The 21,868-nt window shown below is 41.7% G+C and overlaps 1 protein-coding gene and 1 long non-coding RNA gene across 3 annotated transcripts in view; one reads left to right on the top strand and one right to left on the bottom strand.

Moving 5' to 3' along the window:
- Positions 1-1,127: 1,127 nt before the first annotated feature.
- On the top strand, positions 1,128-18,659 carry CA2 (carbonic anhydrase 2). Of its 2 annotated transcripts, XM_056330192.1 has the most exons (8): positions 1,170-1,380; positions 1,955-2,152; positions 3,579-3,641; positions 12,573-12,691; positions 14,143-14,235; positions 14,991-15,053; positions 15,315-15,470; positions 17,801-18,659. In XM_056330192.1, exons 1-8 carry the CDS (start codon positions 1,347-1,349, stop codon positions 17,918-17,920), a joined length of 846 nt encoding a protein of 281 aa, XP_056186167.1. In that variant the 5' UTR covers positions 1,170-1,346; the 3' UTR covers positions 17,921-18,659. The 2 variants fall into 2 exon arrangements, with proteins under 2 accessions (XP_056186168.1, XP_056186167.1); XM_056330193.1 differs by lacking the exon at positions 3,579-3,641 and having other exon boundaries at positions 1,128-1,380.
- Positions 18,660-20,988: 2,329 nt separating this feature from the next.
- Positions 20,989-21,868, bottom strand: part of LOC130145434 (uncharacterized) — a 43,781-nt gene continuing 42,901 nt past the window's right edge. Inside the window, exon 3 of the long non-coding RNA XR_008820557.1 lies at positions 20,989-21,728. This is a non-coding gene — a long non-coding RNA (uncharacterized LOC130145434). The remainder of the gene's footprint in view (positions 21,729-21,868) is intronic.

Raw genomic sequence — 21,868 nt, 5'->3', positions numbered from 1 at the left:
ACCACATTGTACAAATAGACTTTTCTCCCCCTGCTTAACAAATAAAAACAAATGACAGATATTTTACAATGTTGAATGTAAATGATGGAGTCATGGTGTTCTACGTTCACAATGACCTCACCGACAGCAGAATTTAGACCCCTGTGGTTGAACCACAACATAATAAAATTAGACCCGTGTTTGAATAAGCCGTCTTAGGAAAATGGGATAAACCAATACTACGGTCACAATGTCATTCCCGTACCAAAAATTGCTCGGAGCAAGAGGACACTGAGAAGCCTTGGAAAGCGACCACCTGCAAACCCGCCCGGGTGCGAGCTCCTGCTGGGGGGCGGCCGCCCCGCCGGGGCACGTGGGCCCGGCACAGCGCCGCGGTTCGGCCCTTCGCAAAGGGGCCGGCGAGGGCTGGGCCCCCTGTCCGGCGGCAAAGCACAGAGCGTTGAGCAATATAAAAACATCCGAAATATGCATTGCTCAATTTTATTCTCGCAAGTCCATCCTCGGGAGCGGTAGTCGACGCGCTCTCACGATAAGTGTGTATTTCCTGAGTGTTAAGAAGCGAACGCGAGCAGCGCTCTACCGGCCGCCTCCTCCGAAAGCGATCAGGAAAAAAATAAAATGCACTGTGCGGTAATAAGCAACAGCGTCCTCGTTCTGCTGATGAGCGGCCGCAGCTCCCCCCCCGCTAAGTCCGTTGATCTCCGCCTCCAAATCCCCGCTAATCCCCCCCGAAGCCCCGCGCCCAGGACTCAGCCCCCCGGCGCGGCGGGGTGCCGGCGCCCCCCCCGCTGCCTGCCCCGCCGGCCGCCGGGCCCTTCACTCCGCCCCCAGCAGGGCGCAGCACGAGACCGCGGCGCGGGCCCCGCACACGCGCCGAGCCGCGCGCACACACACACGCGCGCACGGACAGACACGCGCTCCCTCGCTCGCACCGGCGCACGGAGGCGCGCACCCGCCGCGCGGCCCCCGGCACCTCCCCAAGGTCACGGCGCCCCGCAGCGCCCCGCACAGCGGCCGGGCGCCCTCAGGTGCGCAATGCGGGGAGGGGCGCCCCCACGCCGCCCGCCCTGGCTGCGGCCGCGCCGTGCCGCCCGGCTCCCGGGGGCGCTGCCGGCCCGGCCCGGCCCGGCCCGGCGCAGCTCCGCGGCCGCGGCGGATCGCGGATTAAAAGGGACCGCTCTCTCCGCCCCCAGCGGAGTCTCCCTCCGCCCCCGCCCGCGCTCCCCACCCCTTCCTCCGGCCGCGGAGAAGGGCATGGAGTTGCCGAGAGCCTATAAAAGCCCCTGAGAGCCCGCCGGGGCCACGGCGCTGCGACAGCCTGCGCGGACGCAGCCGGGCCGCGCACCATGTCCCACCACTGGGGATACGGCAGCCACGACGGTGAGTGCCCGGCGGGGTGCGGGGCTCCGGCACGGCACGGGACACCTGCCGGCAGGTCCCCGCTCGCCGCGCCCGGGACGTGCCCGCTGCGCGTCGTGCCGAGCCCTTGCCCTGAGCGGGAACGGGCTGGGTGGCGCTGCCTGCTTTTATTATTTTTCTTTTTTTCTTCTTCTTCTTCTTTCTTTTTTCTTTTAACCTTGAGATGCCACCTGCGCCCGAGCGGCGCGGCGGCGCGGCGCGCGGCTCGCCCGGAGCATCTCCTTCCCTGTTGTCATTCCTTTACTTCGGTAAAGGCTCAAGGCAGAGGGGAGGACGGGGCGCTGCTCCAGCAGGACGGGGTGGCCTCTGGAAGGACTCCCCGGTAAAACCCCAGCGTCAGCCTCCAAGGCTCAGGGACCGCTGTGGGCCCTGCCTTGGTCCCCAGGTGGGATTGCACCTCGCCTCAGTTGCCAGCACTGGCACCCTGCGCGGATGCTACATTATTAAGTGCTGATGCTAGTGGAGTGCGGGCTGTCATTTATGTCCCTGGAGCCTCCTGTCTTTTCCCACTGAGCTGCTTTACGCTGTCTTGCAGGACCTGCTCACTGGCACGAGCACTTCCCCATCGCCAATGGAGAGCGCCAGTCCCCTATTGCTATTAGCAGCAAGTCCGCCAAGTACGACTCCTCGCTGAAGCCTCTCAGCTTCAGTTACGATGCCAGCACAGCTAGAAACATAGTCAACAACGGGCACTCCTTCAACGTGGAGTTTGATGATTCCTCCAACAAGTCAGGTGAGATTTCATCTTCGTGTGCAGGGGTGGAGATGGGAGACCCAGCTACTGACACAGCTACTGAAATGCCTACTGAGGGCATAGGGGTTTTTTAAAGACAAGAAAAGACTGAAGTGTTTCGGTTGCAGTAAGGTCAGGATTGAGCCCTTAAGGATTCAGCATCCCACAGGGCTCCTTTAGGCTAGAGGGAAACTGAGCTTCCGTTAGAAGAAAACTAGGCAGTTTTGAGTTGCCTTAATCTAAACTCCAGAAAAGTGAATTGCTTTATTTTTGTTTAAATCGGAAGGATTTGTAGAAAGGCTCAGCTGTGGAGAGAAGAAAAAGGAAAAAAAAAAAGATGATTATTTGAACAACTTCAGGCATAGCTCAATAGCTCATCATAAACTACCGAACAAATGGTTAAAAGAAGGGGCAAAATACATCACAGGAAGAAATTTGCCTTAGAATAACAAAGGATTACAGTTAACAACTTGAAGTAGAAATAGTTTGAAAATAGTTTCTTTGGTTATCAAAATATTATTTCATATTTTTGAAGCCAATATGCTCCCAGGTTAGTACAGAAACAGAGGAATGATTCAGAAATACCTCTTTGTTCTTTTGTAATTTAAACAAGCATTATCCCTGACATTTCTTGATGCTGGGCTTTCTAGATAAAGATAATGTGTCTGACACATTCCTACAAAGTTTGCTAGCAGCCAGTCCTTCCACAGCATCTTGCTGTTCATCGTACTGTGTGGTGAAATTAAGTACTGAATCCTGGAAACCTTTTAATAATCTTTTCTGAAAGGAACGGCCACATTAATGGGCAGATGGAATCCAAGCTGCACTTGCAACAAGGGTTTTGTAGGTTGTCTTTAATTGTATTTTTTCAGCTGGTTGAGTTTGCAGAAGTCATAGCCCTGCTACAATGAATGTGCCTCTGTTTTTCATTTAGATAGCAAAACCAATCCCGTTGTCTCTGCCTTCTGTAGACACTGCATGATTCAACTTGCTTGAGCAAGTGCCCTATTTTTCCTAAGCGTTTTGTTAACAATGCCATTTAGAGAATGGTGCCGACAACAAATGATCTGTGCTTCCTAAAAATGTGAGGTTTTTGCAGGTAATGTAACCGCATAACAGGTATGCAGCATTGCATTAAGATTTTGACTCTGTTTTAATTACAGTCTTTATACTGAACAGTATTAAGTGGCCAGCTGTAAGTCTTCGCAGCTATATGAATACACGGGTCCATGCATAATTCACACAGAGCATCCACATTAATATTTGCATGGTTTTTAAAAAAGAAAAAGGTATTCTGACTTGTTAGTGTTTGTTTTTCTGAAGCACTGAGGAGCTAAAAGAGCTGAATGCATGTTCATTTTACCAGTGTTATGGGGAATAAGGTAAATGATTCAGAGTACAATAAAAGGGATTATGTTTTCAACAGATACGTGCGAGTCTGCTCTTGCTGTCATCCTGATATTACTGAACCCAAGGGGAACAGGTTCAGGTTTGAGTTGTGTGTGCATAAGTTTGGAAAGATAGTGAAAATTAGGTTGTATTGGGTAATTTGGGAGGAAAAAATGGCAAGAACATACAATAATCTAAAGAAATGTTTGTAGGAAGAATGCTCTTTGTGAGAAAAGTCAGTGCAGAACCAGAACATCTGTGACAGGGATCCTCTGACAGATACGCTGTGACACAGCTTTCCGAGTGGGAGGACAGGAGATGCAAGTAGAAATATTCTCAGTAGCTCTATTAGTGAATCAGAAACTGCTTATTCTTTAGGAAAAAACCCTCACCATTAAACAGATCTCTGTGAAGCCAGGTAAGGGTGGATCCTTCAGTATCCCACTTCCTATTGAAAACTACAATGCATGGGATCTACCTGGCAGCACACTTAATGGCTTCATTTGTATGCAGTTAACTAGGTAACCTACTTTCCTTACACAAAATAGAGCTGTCTTTGACTTGACTGTGCTTGATTCACTCCCGTTTCTGAATTTGAGACTAACTATAATGTGTGTACCAAATTCTTCGTTAGACATTATGCAACAGTCACAAGGCGAAACTGTGAGAGTATATGATGTGCTGGTATATTTTACAGAAGACAATGGAAGAAAATCCTGTGAATGCTTCCCACAGACTGTATTGCTTGCTCCTATGAGCTGTCCCATATGCAGTATGAATTATCTGTGGTAGTAGGCACAAAATTAAGTAATGAGATATTGTTTGTGTGCGATCTTCAGGACTTAGTAGGAGATCCATTCATTAAGAATCTTCAGGCTCGTAACTAACGACACTGAAGTAAATTGCACAGCAGTTCTAGGTATTAAAGTCTGTTTGACTCCTGCTCTTCAGAGTATGCAAAATGAGTTCTTGCAATAAAAAAATAACAGGTAGTAATAGCATAGTAAAAATAAGTAAGAAAGCTGAGATGCATGTTTGGATAAAAATTCTTGAAAGTAGTTGTTACTTAGGTCTTCTATTCAGAAAATATGTAATGTGAATACTGTTGATCATAAGTAACAACAAGTAGATATTGGAATCATAAAAAATTTTGATGTAAATTGTTGTTCCTTAAATAAAAGGCTCTTCTCCCAATATGTATATTTGTTACATTATGTCTGTACATACAAAAATATGTAGGATAAAGCTGCTGCCCGTATCTGTGAAAAACTAAAAATCTAAAAGAAAAAACGGGTTTTCTTGAAATTATATCCCCTCTATATTCTTTAGCATAGTAAGGATGTAAAATAAAAGTTTAACTTTTTAAACAAAAGTAATTTATGTGCAGTTTATGTGACTAATGTATCTTCACAAAAGAAAATGTTTTCTTCTCTGCTCTTAGGTCTCTTTACTGATAGGTGGAGCTTTAATGACCTAATTCTTGATGGAGGTTGTAATTATGCCTATGTCCTATACAATGTTTGCTTACAATGATGTTTTAACAGAGAAATGATGTTAACATCTTGTGATATCTTTAGAACCTGACTTTTACTTTCTTTTTAATTTTCCTAGATATGCTTAGATGTTACTATCCATGCTTAGAAAACCCCTCTTCCTAAGCAATTACGCCCAAATCTTCAATTTCAGTTCTTGTAGTACAGCCTTCAAATTTCTTTCTTGGGTTATGTGACAGATGTTATATTCTAGAATACACTTCTGAGCACTCAGTCAATTCCCAAGGTGAAGCCCCTTCATATTTCAGTTGCTGGTTGGTAGAAATGGTGTATGGAAAGAAAATTCACAAGCCAGCATTGCCATGTTTATGAACATTTTTTTTGTTTGCTGAAATTCCATTATTTTCTCTTGGATAAAAGGCTATCTTCTGTCTCATTTCCTTGCAGTCTTTCGGAATGTTTTTTTGGATTTGTATGTAGAAAGTGAACAATGAACTTCCTCTTCCAGTTGTTAGTTCGTCTCCCTTCTCCTTCAGTTCTGGCAGCTTTAGTTGCTTTCTTAGTTCATGTCCACTGTCTTAATAGTAGTGAAAATTAAAGTATTTGTAGGCATAAATCTTTAACACTTCTGTAACTTTAAATAAAAACAAAAAATCACTATGATATGTGTCACTAGGAAAAAACCCTCCAAATTCAGGTTCATCCACTCTTATATCCTGGGACATGACCTTCCACATATAAGTGAAGTAAATGGTGCCGATAACTGATAACGCACCTTATTTCAGGACCTTTACAGCAAAGGAGTGTCTCATTAAGGGTACTTATTTTATCATATTAAGCGCTTCATATTATAGTCTGCTGTTAAGGACACGTGTGTTGTTTCACTTGCTTTAGAAGACAGAAGTAAAGAGTGACTTCTCAGAGCTGTAAAACCACAGGAAGTGACTTTGCTCAAGAAAACCTCAAGAGTCTGAAGAAGATTTTGTAACATACTTACAATATGTTCTCTATGTAGGTTTCCCAGAAAAGTTTTTAGAAATCACCTAAAACCTGAGGTTCAAATGGGAAGTGCACACGGCAGCAGGCACTGTATTCTGTGTTTTCTGATGTTGTGTTTTGATGAACATATAAAAGGAAGAAGTAAATCTGCAATTAACTTATTCATAACAAGAATTTTAGAATATCGTATTTTATCTCTAGAACCTGGCACAAGTGAATTGCAGCTACGGTGTAAGGCTCTAGAGACATTACTAAATGTACTGGTAATGTCTGCTTGTGGATCAGTGTCTTAGTTGTTTCCTTTTCCTTCCTTGCTACTGAGCTAGAGAGAATATTGAAATTCCAGACAGGGTCCCAAGTAAATCTCATATTTTTGCAAATATTAAATCATAGTAGAACTGTAAAATTGAGAGAGACCTAGGGAAATGAAAATACTGTACTGGCTTGGATGCTAGCACCCCTTGGGAGGCTTTCAGTAGTTGTAATCAAATACATTACCCAATTCTTCCTATAATGGTAAATATTAATGAGGATGCTTCGGCTGCCTTGAGTTATGACTTGCTGTACACAAACCAATTTATTTTGTTACATTGGTTATTCAAGAGCCAGTGCATTAGCCGATGAGTTACTCTGAAAGTTGTGCCCACTGTTGCTCTTTTCCTGCACTTCCACCTCAGCTGGTAAATGGAGGAAGAAACACGGAGGTCTGCCGTCTTTAAGGAACAACTCTTAATCAAAGTCACTGCCACTGGTCTATTTTTAGGCTTCCAAGTTCCAAAGATGTAATATTAGCTATGCCAGAATAATACTGCATGTTATCAGTATGCAGTCATGGATTGAAGGGCCACAATGCAGTATAGCCTAAGCAATGCAATGACCCTCTGGAATCATAAATCAGTGAACTGATTGCTTATAGCTTTAAGGGACTGTATTCAGACACCTGCTTATGTGTCACAAGTACTTTTGTGCACTGCTTGGCTAGAAAGTCAGAGGTCCCAGAGGGTGTGTGATCTTTAAGTCATTTCTCTTGTGAACTTGGGTCACCAGAAGCTGCAAACCCTACGTAAGCAAGTGACTTGAGAATAGCTCTAGTGCTTCTGGGAACTGGAAAGGAAGATGAGAGGGCTTGAGATCAGTCCTGCATGTTTCAGGCCTTCATTTCATTTTAGAGCCCCAAAGTGCCCTTCACTTACATCAGCTTTTTTTAATTTTTTTTTTTTAACATGCAACGTCTGAGGAGAAATTTGACATGGATTGTGCATTTAAAAATCATGGCAACTTCCTTCCCTTCTTTTAAGTTCCTCCTCTTGAGGCGCTTTTAGTGCAAAACCAGGAGAAACTAGTCGGCTGTTATCAGCTAAGGCCACTTGGGAAAGTTTATTTTTAAGATGTAATGAAGCTGTGTGCCAGATGTCACTACTCGCCCCAGCCGATATGCTTGTTCATTTACTTACAGGCGTGAGGGACTGATGTGTACTTAGAGGCAATGCTCATGCTATAAGTTCGTTGATCCTTCATTAGATCTCTACGTAGTATGAGCACCGTGTCGGTACACAATTTTCAGTGCTGTAAGCAGTCACTAAGATTAGAATTACAGCTGCTGCCATCAGAAATTAAACCCATTATTACTTTTAAAAGAATTTTAGTGCTTCCAACTCTTACGAAGTCATTGTCAGCTCATGTGGTGTGAAACATGAGGATCAAAGGCTGATCAGGGACTCAGTACTGCAACCTTATGACTCTTGGGGAATCTCCATTTAAGAGACTACATGAGAAATAAACTCCACTGGTCCCAGGGAGTGGGAGGGAAGTTAAGAACCTAAATGGCTTTGTATCCTTAGGCAAGTCAGAGTCTCCCTGGCTGCTACCCAGTCTGGATGAAATAGTTCAACTGAGGTGAATCAGAACCAATGACCGCTGCAAATACACAAGTCTGCAGACCGGCTGCATTTTGGCAGGTGTTTCATTCTGGTCTATCTCTGTGAAACATCCTTATTGCCTTATCAGGCTAACCCTTTAGCAAGGACAGAGTAGGGTGGGTTTTTTTCTTATGAGATACCAGTTACATAGTTTTTCTTTTGGTGAAGCACATTACAGATGTTTTCTGCAAGTATGATCCCCTGGTCAGATGCTTGTGTGCTGTCTTGCTCTCTTGCTTGCCATGATACAGCATCCTAGGAGGAATGTCTGAAAGAGATAACATAAGGAAGGCAACATCTCACAAAATGTGACGCTCTGTACTCCACGTTTCACAGAAGTGACAGCTCACCCTAACTGAACTCTTCAGTCTGTCAGATGGGGAAGTCCATCCTTGCATAAGAACACAAGGCTAATCCCCGAGCATCATCATAAGAACCATTTTTTGTGCCATTAATAGTGCATGGTGCTCAAGACTGTTTTTCTCAAGTAATGCTTCATCTACTCTGTCTCCTCAAGGCGTGTTTTCTATCATACAGATGTCTGTGTATACACAAAAGCTTACAAAACATTAACACTTATGTATATACTATGCATATATTTACATATGTACCTAGAACATCTTATATACGTGCACATCTACTGTACGCTGATACAAAATCATGGTTTTCTTTATGCCAAAGCAACGTGTGTGCAAGAGGGCTGTCCTCAAAGGTAGATGCTTGAATGTCCTGCTGCCAGGTTTTTGTTTGGTGGAATGTCAATTAGAACTAATTAGAACTAAAGAGCTTTGGACATCCATTGTGCTGTAGTGGACCCATTATTTTAACTGCTGGAAGGAGCTTTGCTGTCAGTTATTTCCATTTGAAGAACATTTTCTCATTCTGCATTCTCTCGGAGTAACAAACTTCAGAGTAGTATTTTTCTTACCATATGAGTTTGTAGATTTTTTTCTGGAATTCATCTTGGAATTCATTCTAACTCATGAAATGATCTTGTAGTTCAGCCATTTTGATTATTTCCTTGACAGGTTTATTGCCTTGATGAGATTTATTAGCCTCCTGCTCTGTATAGAGAGAATGTCCCATAGGAGGTAACTAAATGACAGTAATTCCACAGTATTCCTGCAAAAATTCACAGATGTGTGTGCTGCCACTTCCTGAAAAAAGGTATGAAGTGGCCCATGGTATTTTTGACAAAGCTGTTCTGTTCTGCGTGGGAAGGGTAACTACCCAGGGACTTGCCTTTCAGTAGAACAGTGAAGTTGTGTGGCCTCAGTAAACAGCTGTCCCAAATGCAGCAAAATGTCATTTGATTTCTATGTGTTTCTAAATATCCTAAGAAAGTATAATGGAGACAAATCGAGTTTGCCTTCTTTATCCAAGAAATCCTACAGATGTAAATAAATGGAACAGTTTGTGTGGTTATTTGACTTTCCAAATTAATGCTGCTAATACTTATGTCCACCTAATTTAGAAAATGTTATGAGATCATTTAATAACAGTGCAATATAATTACTGGATGTTACTAGTATAACTTCTCCAGTAAAGGGTAGAAGGTTGAAAACCGTTACCATTTCTTAATCTAAGCAAAGTAGCTCCAAATTTGTCACTGTAACATTTCAAATAACTGCTAAATAGAAAAAAAGTTGTATTTTCAAGCTGTCACCTCTGGGCTGTTACACATCCATGGAAACCAGTTTATGACGTAGATTGTGTTGAGTAGGTTGAATCTGTATGAAAAGAACGTGTTTTCCAGGTTGGCTTGTGCTGTCTGCAGCCTGCATCTGAAGCTGTGCTATGTAACAAAAGGGAACACAGCTATGTAGGTATTTCCAGGATTGTTTTCAGTAATATTAATTTCAAAAGGGAGGGAGATAATGATGAAATGCTCAAATATGGATCAGAATTTCCTCATCACTCAAAAAAAGGGGATGGAAAGGTTGGACTTGTGTTGTCAATATGGCCTGAATCGATGTTCACATCACATGGGACAAGGACAGGAAAGTTCCCAGTGTGAATATTGCTGTGATTCTTGGTGAACTTTTAATTTGGAAAAGCTGGTAGCATTTATTCATGGTTTTAAAAAGCTTGTGCTGGAAAAAAAAGAAGCTCTAACATTTCTACTTTACCTTTTAAGTTTAATTCTAAATTTCACTTCTTTGGAAAGGCTGAGAAGTATTAAAAAAGTAGCTGCTTAATATAGGCTAGAACAAGAAGGGCTGTTCTGTAATTAAGCCTGCTGAATTTGTATTCATTCACACTAATCTAATTATTACTTTCTTTGAATGCTCTGCTGTGAGTCAAAATAAGCTAGTGCTGGATTTGAGAACCACAGAATGAGAAAAGTAAGCAAAAATTGCAAAGAGATTTTTGTGCATCTGTTGAGTTTTATGGGACTAGAGCAAACTTTGTGTAAAGAAACAACACTGCAAATGGATTTAAGAAGATTGCATGATTCTGCTTTTTAGCATGCTTTCCATTGATCGATAATGGCAGATTAACCTGTGCTGTGCTAGTGCTTTCTGAGGTTGAAGAATGGTGGAACCTCGGTCCATTTGTACCTGCAATGAGCAGCAAGTCCATTAGCCAAAGGAACTGAAACTGAAACATTGCAACTCCATGGCATCATTTTTAAATGAAACGTGGTATTGTGTGGATTAAGCGATTTTGCATCTGTAAAGACATAGCAACCTATTACTTCATTTTCCAAAGGATCTAATGCACATTCACAGTCACTGTTCTGAAAAAAAAGGTATTCTGGTTTGTAGTCCTTGTGCTTGAAACAGTTATGCTTCTTGGCAACCAGCACGTGCAGAAACATAGAAGTAGAATAAGATATGTTCCTATTTAATTACTTTAAGTAGCTATTCTTCTTTGTGTCACATAGCTTGGCAATAGGTAGGGCAAGTCTTGGTCTGTTGACTGTTCAGTGTTGGCTACAGTATCAGAAATTACAAAGACTGCAGTGGAACATATATTCACATTTCCAGATAGAAATACATGTTGGGAGTCTTCTAAATGTATTTACCACAGGAGCCCCAGGCAAATGCTGAATTTGTCCAATGAACCCAAATTTTGCATGTGTAAGGCACACAAGTGGAAATTAATGTGTTTTGTAGAAATCTTGTATTTAATTTTGATGTATTCCCGTTTTTTACTGAAATCCTTCTCACCTCATTGCCAAGTATCCACAGCTGTTGTTGTCTATGCTTGCATATAATCAGAATTATTGAAACCTGAACAGACAGTGACCTATTCCTATATGCATTTGATGTATATTTTCACACATGCACGTACTGTAATAGTGTCTAGACTAATTGCAGACTGAGAGGAAAGCATCTTTACTCCACAGAACTGTTTTGTTTGTGGCACATACACAGAGCACACTTACATGTAATATCTGGTGTCACCACTCTTCTGTCACTTTATTGTGTATATAGATATATATGTATATATATAAATTGATCTCTACGATATATGACACTTCAAATTACATTGTAAATTTTTTTTTAAATATTAACATCCTGAAGATTTAATTGTGAATTTGAGACACTTAGCAAAAAAAAAAAAAAATCCAACCAAAACCAACCAAAACCAACAAAACCAAACCAACCACAAACCAGTGCGAAACCTTGCTCTAATAACTTAGATAAATAGCTCTATTTAGTAGAACTATTTGTTACTGTTCTGTGCTTTATGCTGCACTGGAGAAGACATTGTCTGTGCCTTGAGCTTTTTACAGTAATGGGGCTTGATCCTGCATATCGTAATGGCAATTGGTCACAGTTTAAGTACAAGGTTAAAACTAACAGCGTAAGGGAGCTCAGGGGAGCTCACTCCTGTATAATTGAAAGTGTGGCTGGGCACTCCACTTAGAGCAGTCCCACTGCAGGGGTAATGTCAGGTAGTGGAGAGTGTAAGTAAATGCCTCATTTCCAATCCGTATTTCAAAAACTGTCTCTGCAGGCATTGACATTTTAATCACCATTTTTTAAAAAATTCATTCTTGAGGAGTAAAAGATGGGAGGGCCAAGAGATTTGAATTCACACTTCTACAATGCCTTGCACTGTACCTAGAGCTTTACCTTGCTGCAACCCATGGCTAACAGGTGTTTAGGTTTAATTTGGAACCAAAAGCATTTTACTCAATTCGATCTGTCACAGGATTTGCAGGATTAAGCGCTAAATGGATAAAGTGTCTAAAATGAAGAGACAGAATACATTAGTAAGTGAAAGATTATTTGGTCTCCAAGTGCAGTTCCATAGAATAACTCTATATGGGCCTCTTACAAAGGCTATTCTTTTTCTTGGCCTTTTTTTATTTATTTGGTGACAGAAAAGTACATCCTTAGCTCTCCCCTCGTCAGCCGTAATATTAGCATGCCTGTTAAATCGCTGATGAGATGCTCACTGTAAAGTCACTGATGTTTTTATATGTTTATTTATTAATTCTGTCATATTGCAGCAATGTACCTTTTAAGTTGATCTGGAGTAGCATGGCAGCATGTAGAGCAATGAACTGTAATTCACTTGGAAGACTTGAGGTGGACGTTCCAGTTTGAAATAAGACTCAATAAGGAAGGCTATGGGAGATGCTAATAGAGGCTCTTTGCTTTGCAGTGCTGCAAGGAGGAGCGCTGGATGGAGTCTACAGGCTGGCACAATTTCACGTTCACTGGGGATCCTGTGAGGGCCAAGGGTCTGAGCACACTTTGGATGGTGTGAAGTATGATGCAGAGGTAGGACATGCTTGAACTTCTCCAGTCTTTTATGTATAATGACTGTTTTGTTTTATTTTATTTTTCAGTATTCTGCCATACTAACAACTTCTCTACAGATCTTCATAGGGCAAGAGATTGTGGAGGTTACCACAGAAGATTTTGGTACGGTGCCGCCCCAGGACCTACTTGCAAGAGCAGAGATTAGAATTGGAGGACTTTTATAATTACTATGTTTTTTCAGCTACTTCATGTCAAAGAAACTACAGAAGCAGAAAAAACCCACATTAATTATCCCTGGTTTTCCCCACTTTCTTGTTGACTCTTGAAAATGGCAAAGAAATAGAACTGCAGCACCTCTGCACACACACATATCCTCTTTTCCTGGCTTAAATTTTTAACATCAGAGACATTTATATCAACAACAGAATAATTTTGGGGCAGCCCCTTTCACCTTTTGGTAGCAAAGGAGCTAGGGGAGCTGTGAAGAGGGCAGACAGCAAAGTGAGACCTTGCAGGTGCAGGTGCTCTTTGTAATATCCTTAAGACTCCAGATGTCCCTTGAACAACTTTAAGACTCTGTATTACAGTCTCACTACAGAAATGGAGTAGCGCCTTGTGTCCCGCTTTTCCTTGTCCCCTGTTTAGAAATCTGCCTCTGGAAGCTGTGACAGACTTTTAACCCTTTCATAAATACACATTTTCTGAGCATACTTGTGATTTTCATTGATGGATAAAAGAAATGACCTGACAAATTCATTGGCTCTGTTGTGTTGTCGTGAGGTAGAAGTAGCTTTTGTCTTATCTGAGCAGCTTGCTGTTGGCTTATATCTGTTCTGAGTACCACAATTACTTGCTGAGCTTGACTTGCAGATATGGGGAAGCAGCTAGATGAACTTAAGAAATAACTTGGAAATGAAAAATAAAGCAACATCCTGGCTAATGTGACCTGCAGATTTATTTCATACTCTTTTCAAAGGCTTTCCAGAAAAGTACAGGACTGTTTTTTAAAAAACTGTCTAGATTGCAGGTCAGATTTGTAGTTAATGTGTCTTCTCTTCTCCTTCTCACACTGGCAGTCATGTATTTCAGTGTGGATAAGAACCTCAGGATATATAGCATTAAAATACTACATCAATATCTTAAAGGCTGCATGCAGAAAAAACTCATGCTGAAGATAACAGGAGTTTTACCAGACTAAACGCGGAATGATATATCCACAGTTTGCAATTAAAACTCACCTAGGAATAAGAGTGAGAAGCAAAATAAAATGCATGACAAAAATCTCTTTGCTTAATTGAAACTTGGAAATAGATGAATGATTCAACAAATTCTTAACTGTACACAAAAGTTTTTAAATTTCAGCATTAAAATGCCATCTGCTCTTAATGTTGAATAAATCACTTCCCTGCATTCTCATTTGTGAAATATTGTGGATGGAATAATAGTGCTTCTTGTTTTCTTGCTCCTAGCTCCATATTGTTCACTGGAAAGAAAAATATGGTAAATTTGCTGAAGCTGTGAAGCACCCTGATGGTTTGGCTGTGGTAGGCATCTTCATGAAGGTAAGTTAAACTTTTTCCTTTGTATTATTTGGATGAGTCCAGTATGTTCATTGTGTTGCAGGGGGACCTGACAGCCTAAAATACAGAATGAGGCAGCACTTCTATACTGCCTAAACCCATAGCGAACTGGGTGGTGCTCCAAATTCTTGGCTTTCTCTACATATAAAAATTGTACACCAGTCATGAAATATGACTGCCATCCATCACTGTGGCAGCCCTATAACAGCATACTTGCCATCATCACAGCAGTGACACTGCCGTAATTCTTATCAGTGAAGGGTGATGACAGAGACACATTCAGTGTGTATGAATCTGCAGTAGAACCAGCTTAAATAACACCTATTTTCCTTTTCCTGTCATTGTTAAATGTCCAGAGCATTTTGTCTTGGTTGAATTGTCTTCACAGCTGGTTGGAGAAGGTGGCTGTGCCCCAGCAGTGTGTGCTTTCTCCTGGCCTCACTGTGTTCTGTTAGGAGGGTGACTTCTATGAAAAAAGAACAGCTCAAGTCCAAAAAGAAATCCACACACTGTAGATGTAAATAACTTAATTCTGTCCAGTGTCCTTGGCTGATCCATTTGTGCTTCCTGTCAACTGGCATGATTTTACAGAGACAGTTCCAGTAACTTTTGCTGTAATACTCCCGTTATGTAATGAAATGTTGCTGGGAAAATGTTTCCTTGAGAACTGTAACAGAAAACTAAAGGTATCGGTGACAGTGCATGATCGTTTTCTTTTCATATGGTTTGTGTTACAGGTAGGCAATGCCAGGCCTGAAATACAGAAGGTTGTGGATGCTCTGAACTCCATTCAAACCAAGGTAATATTTGCCCTCTGTGTCGATGAGAGTGTTGATGTTGAATGAGAAACAATGTCTTGAAAGTCTTATAACGTAAGAAATACATTGCTGAGAGTCTTTAATCCCAAATGTACTGTAGGAGGCACTCAGCACTTCATGCCAAACTCCATTTCTGCCTTTCTCATAACATGGAGCTTCCCATAGGAGACTTTACTACTGCAAGCCCGGGGTGTGTCTGTGGTCTCTCCCCTGATGCTAGTTCATCTGCTTTCTTTATTGTAGGGGAAGCAAGCTTCCTTCACAAACTTTGACCCCACTGGACTGCTTCCTGCATGCAGAGACTATTGGACGTACCCCGGCTCACTGACCACTCCCCCACTGCTCGAATGTGTGATCTGGCACGTTCTGAAGGAGCCCATCACTGTCAGCCCCGAGCAGGTAGGTCTGCAGTGGGTGATGCCAGTAGATGTGTACTGGAGTCATACTGATTGCTTCAGTTCAGCCCTCCTGGTGATCTTTAAAGTGGTAGTTTGTGTTACTGCAGAGCTATGCAGGGTATCACATGTGAAAAATATGTGTGAACTAGTTAGCCTCTTTTGGCAGGACTCTGCTTCTATGTGTGGATATAGTTTGCTGTAAAATGTAAGGCTGTCTTCCGTTTGGACACAATCCAGGGAAAATTTGGGGGTTTTAAAAACTTAATCAGGCTTTCCAGATACATGGTTAGAGCTGACATGTGGTAAAAATCTGGGAAAATTACAGCATGCATGAAAGGACCGTTTGCACATGCAGAGTTAGTCTAGCATGGATTGTGAGCATCAGCAGGTTTGCTGTACATGCACACATCACCATCTGGGTATACTAGCCCTGAAAATACCATGTTTACCAAGCATCTGAAGAGCATGTATTCTGCATCCACAGTCTCACACTGTAGATTGGTGGTTGGTTTGTTGATCTTCCAGCATTTCCAGGACACGGAGCTCATTTTACAAGTTCTGTTCAGCACAGAACAGACTGGGAAATCCCACGCAGAATTGTGACAATCCTAACAAAACTGTGTTGTTTGGAAGAGGCAAAACTTGCAGATTCCAGAAGTCTGCTGCCTGAAAAAATCCTTTATTTTGTTGAGCAGCTTGAGGAGTATAGAATCTTCCTAGTAGGAAGGAGCTTGTGCAGATTAAATCACTCCAGGCCCTAGCTTTCTGCACCATCCATTAATGAAATTAGATAGAGGCAAGATTCCACCCTTGGGTTTGCATCTGTGTGCTTGGGAGATATAAATAGAATCTAGAGCCTATAAATATAAACTAGCCCTGAAGGGCTCTAGTTTACCCTTCAGACTCTTAAATCCCTTTTATCAATGGCAGGCATGCTAACAATATACACGTAATTCTAGGGATTTTATTCAGCTGATGTGAAAAATGCACAACTGAGTTGTTGTGGGACTTAAGGTAATAAAAGATAGAATAAAAGACAGGAAAACTATCGGAAGTAATAATTACAGCAGTGATTACCATTAAACTGCAAGGGAGCATTAAAGTTGACACTGTTAACTTGTTCTGAACTACTGGTATTGCTATTGATAATCCAGGGTTTGCCAGTTTGGTTTTATTATAGGGCAGGAGCACACTCACCAAAATAGAGTTGTTTTTCCTACTACACCTACTTTAACCACCTACAAGTGGTAAAAGACACCACTTGTTTCTCCCACACACCCCTCTCCGTATTACCATCGACATTTCAAAGATGGATGTGAGATCAAAACAGTGTGTGTGGCAGCTTGCCTTTTCGTTCCAAAACTGATCAAAACAAGAAACCATAAAGTTGAGTATTGACACTGGGTTTAATGAAATTGTTTTTCCAAAGGTCGATAAATGCTGGATATTACAGCATGGTGCAGCGAGCCTGTTATTTGCTATAGTGACACAGGAGTTCCTGGCAGAGGTGGAGCTCTAAACTTAGTTCTGGTCAGTTGTGAAGGTAAAGTCCTCTCCTGGGCTGGTCACCGCTGGGGGCCTTCCTCCCTGAATAAGGGAAAGCCTGGCCTGCAGCCTGACTTGCATGAAATCCTGTATCCCACCTATGTGTTTCTGTCAGCAGTTCCAGCTGTGCGAGATCACATTTGGGTGGGTTACTATTTTGGCACAGTCTTTTTACTAGTTTTGGAGATGCCCATTTAGATATAAAGGTGCTTTTATTACATCATACTGTGGAAACACCAATTTTACTTTTACAAGCAAGTACTAAAACTCTACAGTATGTTCCTATTGATGTGAAATAGTTTTCCCTCTCACAGTATTTGAAAATCAAGATATCTGTAATGAATTTGGTTGCTGTAATTTGACCCAACAATAAGGTTGTCTTCTTTTTTTTGTTTTAAATTTCAACTGAATTAAAAAAATGCAAGTTTCAAAAGAGCCCAAACTATACAACTTGCAAAGGATTCTGAAAGGCTTTCAATTCTGATCGGGATCAAGGACAAACAACTCTGTGTGCGCAGCGTTCAGGAAATGTGTGCCTATGTCCTTGTTTTCTGTGCTGTCTTAGTTCTTCTTGCTAGGGTGTTTTGTGGACAGGAGAGCCCGTGTCAGGGGCAGGAAATGGTGTGGATGGAAATGCAAAGACATATGGGTGGTGACACCATCTCTAGACCATTAGTGCTGGCAAAAGTGTGAATTGGACCTCTGGCTCAAGCCCAAGGTGTATAAATCAAATAGTCCTGCTGAAACAAGAGTATGCATTTAGGATGTTTGTGCCTTTGTCCACAGATGTGCAAACTCCGTGGCCTTTGCTTCAGTGCTGAGAATGAGCCTGTGTGCCATATGGTGGACAACTGGCGCCCGTGTCAGCCTTTGAAGAGCAGAGAAGTCAGAGCTTCCTTCCAGTAACCTCAGTGCTGAGCGTGTTAGAAATTGCTGTGTTTGTGAGGAGCCCCTTTTGCTAAGCCCAAATCAAACCTTTGCCTTGTGTGCCCTGGCAACATCTTGTCTCCCAGATCCGTTCTTTCTTTTGCTCTGCATCTGAAACGCCAGCTAATGAAATGTGAAAGGCTCTTGGCCAAATAGGAAAGGGTTCTTAAGGTTGGGGGTTGGGGGAGGCATGGAGTGATGGTGGTGGTTGTGTGCATTTTGGTGACTATTACTGCTACTTACACTTTGGTATAACAGTATGTTGGCTACTTGGGAGAGAATATGATGATAACAAAATAAGCCATTTTAAGAAACCTCATCCACTGATGTGATAGTACACATAACTAACTAAACTTGAAGCTTTGTGAAAAGCACAGGAATACAGAATCTAGGTATGATTTAGGAAAAAAAGTATTTTGGAAAGTAAAGAAAAATGACTATTGAGAATGAGACTTCTTAGATTTTAAGAAACTGACATGTAAATATTTTTGAGACTGTTTTACATTTTTACCCATGCTATCAACAACCTTGATTATGTCTTAATGGTAGTGTTGGACTTTTTTAATTAAAATGTCCTAAATTAAGTATTACCTTTAAAAGTTGTTATTACCATAGGAATAATACAAAATAACTTTTCATTGAAATAATATATGCTCTAATTTAAAGAGGAAAATAATATTGTATTTTAGATAACTTCTCTAATAAATCTATACTTATATTTTTGCTTCCATGCTGTTATTTTAATTTAGGAAATGAGTCACTAATCTGTTTGTATTGTTGCATATTAAACATAATTACTAAACATCTAATACGTTGGGAATTAGTTTCAATGACACTGAAGATGAATACAAACCTATATGGATATGCTAGGAAATTTTGTTAGCCAAAAAGCAAGGTGCCTCATCTTTATGCAGAACATCTATTCAATCAGTTTCTCCAATTAGTCCACATCTTTCAAGGCTGTCCCCCCAGCCTTTGGTTTTTAGCTTCACAGTATCATATTGTATAAATGATTTCAACAGAGGATTTTTTCAACAGAAATGTTGCTAAGCACACAATAGCTTCCACTAACTTCCATTGCTGGATCCTTGCTAGCTGATTTCTTGTGTTTCATGAGCACATATGCGATAGATACCTAAATATATATCTGTTCTAGATACACAGGATCCAAACAATACCATGAGGGGTTACCCTCCTTCTCAGTCCCTGGTTGTAGTGAGAAAAGCCATCTTCAAATCTCTCGTCTCACTGGGTTCTGGTCCTAGTTTTTAAGGCAGATTATTACAAGCTTCCTACCCCATCAGGGGTCACTTGGTAAGATAGATTTTGGTGGGCTAGGTTCTGAAACTCATGGGACCTTGAAATGTGTGAAATGGGAATGGATCCTTCTCAGAGTGCATACAAACATCTCCAGAAAACACTGTCACATCTATCCCTTTGAAAAGCTTCCCCACTGAAAACATACACACACACCCCCAAAAAAACCAAACCAAACCCCAAAAACAGAACAGAAAGCCAAAATGTTCTTTTGTCACACGTCATTGTTCTAAGTTCAGCTTTTCTGAATGTAGCTATGGAGGTACTTGTCTCTTCCAACAACTGTGCTAACTGATTCAGGTTCTTCATGTTGAGTGTTTTGAACACATTTCTGAGTGTCACCTGCAGGCCTGATTAGAATTATGAATCCAGTATGTTGTGGCCTAAAGCTGTTGAAGCAAGCCAAGACAAAACACCTTACAGAGTTACAGAATGGCTGAGGTTTGAAGGATCTCCAGAAGTCATCTGCTCCAACCCTTCTGTTCAAGCAGGGCCATCTAGAGCAGGGTGCCTAGGACCATTCCCAGATGGCATCTGAGTATCTCCAAGGATGGAGATGTGTGGGCTTGTGACCCAGTTATTTCAACAGTTAGATGCTTTTGCTGAAGCTGAAGAGACGTGCTTGTTAGCAGTCACAAATGCTAAAGTTTTTCCTGAAATTGTGTATGTATGCCAGAACTTGCTCTGAAAGGGGGCAGCCCTACTCTTCACATAATGAGTATATCTTATGAGTACTCCTATAGTTAAAAAATAAAATATGAGAGCCTCAAATTTTAACCCCGTATCTTGACAACTGTGATACCCTGACTACTAGGTAATCAGACTGTCGGAGGAGTGGTAATCTCATTGCTACCTGTACAGCTTAAATAGCCCCCAGGCTGGTACATGATGGAGAATGTGAACTTCTGGCTATGGTGAACTAATGGCTATGGTAAACCCTCAAAACCCCTGCGAAGTTCTGACCACCACTGCAATAAAATCTTTCATATCTCATGCTCAGTCGCACTTCAAGGTTGCTCCATAAAGGAACAGCAAAGACAATCGACATCAGCCATATATTTATCATCTTGTTTGCACGAGCCTGTTTACCTGGCACGTTGCCATGTTTGCCTTTGCTGAATATGAATTACTTTTGTATTCAGCCAGACAATGCAAGCTGGTGTTCATAAATCATATACATGGTGTACAGTTAGAGCCTGCTCTATGTGTTGCCTGTGTGGTCTACCAGGGAAGACTCTTCTTAATTGGTTGTTCTTTTTTTTCTTTCTTTCTTCTAAGAAACCACCTTAGAGAACCGCCTCCCAAAATCCTCACAAAACCCCCTCTCCAGTGTAAAATGGTACATGGGCTTATCACAAATACACACTTTGCAGCTAGACTCTTGTGGAATGGATAGCCTTCTCAAGGAAGACATGTATATTAAGGCCAATCCAGAAATGAAAAAACGATTTCCTTGGCATTCATGATCAATTTCCTGAACAGTGAGTTTAATTAAGATAAAGATGAATGGAACCATCCAGTTCTCCCTGACCTCTATTCTCCTCCACTATCTGCCTGTATGAAGAAGTTATAATTAGGTCTTGCCATTGTTCCACAGCAGACATAAAACACGCATTCTAACATCACACTCGGACCTGTTTCAACTGAAAAAGTTTATGAATTCATAACGAAAAAAAAAAAAAAGACCACTTTGGTCATGGAATGGAAGATGTTCCACTGCAGGTAATTGTGTTACTGACAACGAGGAAGCTTTGATTAAAGTGGAATTTGTTTCGGGGTGGGGAGGGGAAAGGCAGCTAGTGTGTTAATTTGAAGTCATTGTAAGATACTCAGCCGGCACTTTGATGGGGGAAAGGGAGAAACACGTTCACTTGCAAACTGTTCATTTTGCACAGTTTGTGATCTTGTCTCGCACTTGTCTGCCAACTCCATGTGTTGGAACATTTTATGATTTCTCCACTGCTATTTCTAAGGGGTGGATGTGTCCTAGATTGACATGGGCGGGTAGACTGTGATTAGAGATGTTCCCTGGGAGATTAGATAATAATGCCCTGCATGGAGTCAGCAATATTTATAGAAGTCCAGATAGTTTATAGAAGAGTATCATTCACTAAATGACAGCTTTAGGTTTTTCTAACTCTTCAAAGAAATGCCCTGCAAGCAACAGCTGTGTCAAATCTAATATCATAGAAACAACCAGTGATGGAAGTACAGGCAGTGGCTTTATTAAAAAAGTTCCCATGGACCCTCTAACGTCAGCCACTTCCTCTCCAAACATAGCATCTCATACAGTCATGTAGAACCTGATGGCAGTTGCTTACGCTGAGGGTTTCTCCATTTTAAGTCTATTTGGCAACTGGATGCTCCACTGCTGTCCCCCTTCCTCTTTCAGGATGATGGTAAAGGGCTGTGCTGCCTGGACACCACCGACGGTTCGCTCAGGCTGTGAGACTCCCCAGCCACCGACTTCCTAAGGGTACGAGTGCAAAGGACACATGTTTGAAGACACCACGGCTCCATACCAAACAGTGAGAGATAAAATGACAAAACTTTAAAGGGATCCCTGACTAATTTTAGACCACGTCTTGCTCTTTTTTTTTTCTTTTTTTT

The sequence above is a fragment of the Falco biarmicus genome, chromosome 3 (genome assembly GCF_023638135.1).
Source record: "Falco biarmicus isolate bFalBia1 chromosome 3, bFalBia1.pri, whole genome shotgun sequence".
Taxonomy (NCBI): Eukaryota; Metazoa; Chordata; class Aves; order Falconiformes; family Falconidae; genus Falco; species Falco biarmicus.
This window is presented reverse-complemented; position numbering and strand designations above follow the sequence as displayed.

What these genes read in the sequence shown, in the direction of transcription:
- CA2 (XM_056330192.1), top strand. Translation starts at nt 1,347, where the DNA reads ATGTCCCACCACTGGGGATACGGCAGCCACGACG. An exon ending in GTGTGAAGTATGATGCAGAG is followed by an intron (nt 12,692 to 14,142) that starts GTAGGACATGCT and finishes TCTTGCTCCTAG; the next exon opens with CTCCATATTGTTCACTGGAA. An exon ending in TGAACTCCATTCAAACCAAG is followed by an intron (nt 15,054 to 15,314) that starts GTAATATTTGCC and finishes TCTTTATTGTAG; the next exon opens with GGGAAGCAAGCTTCCTTCAC.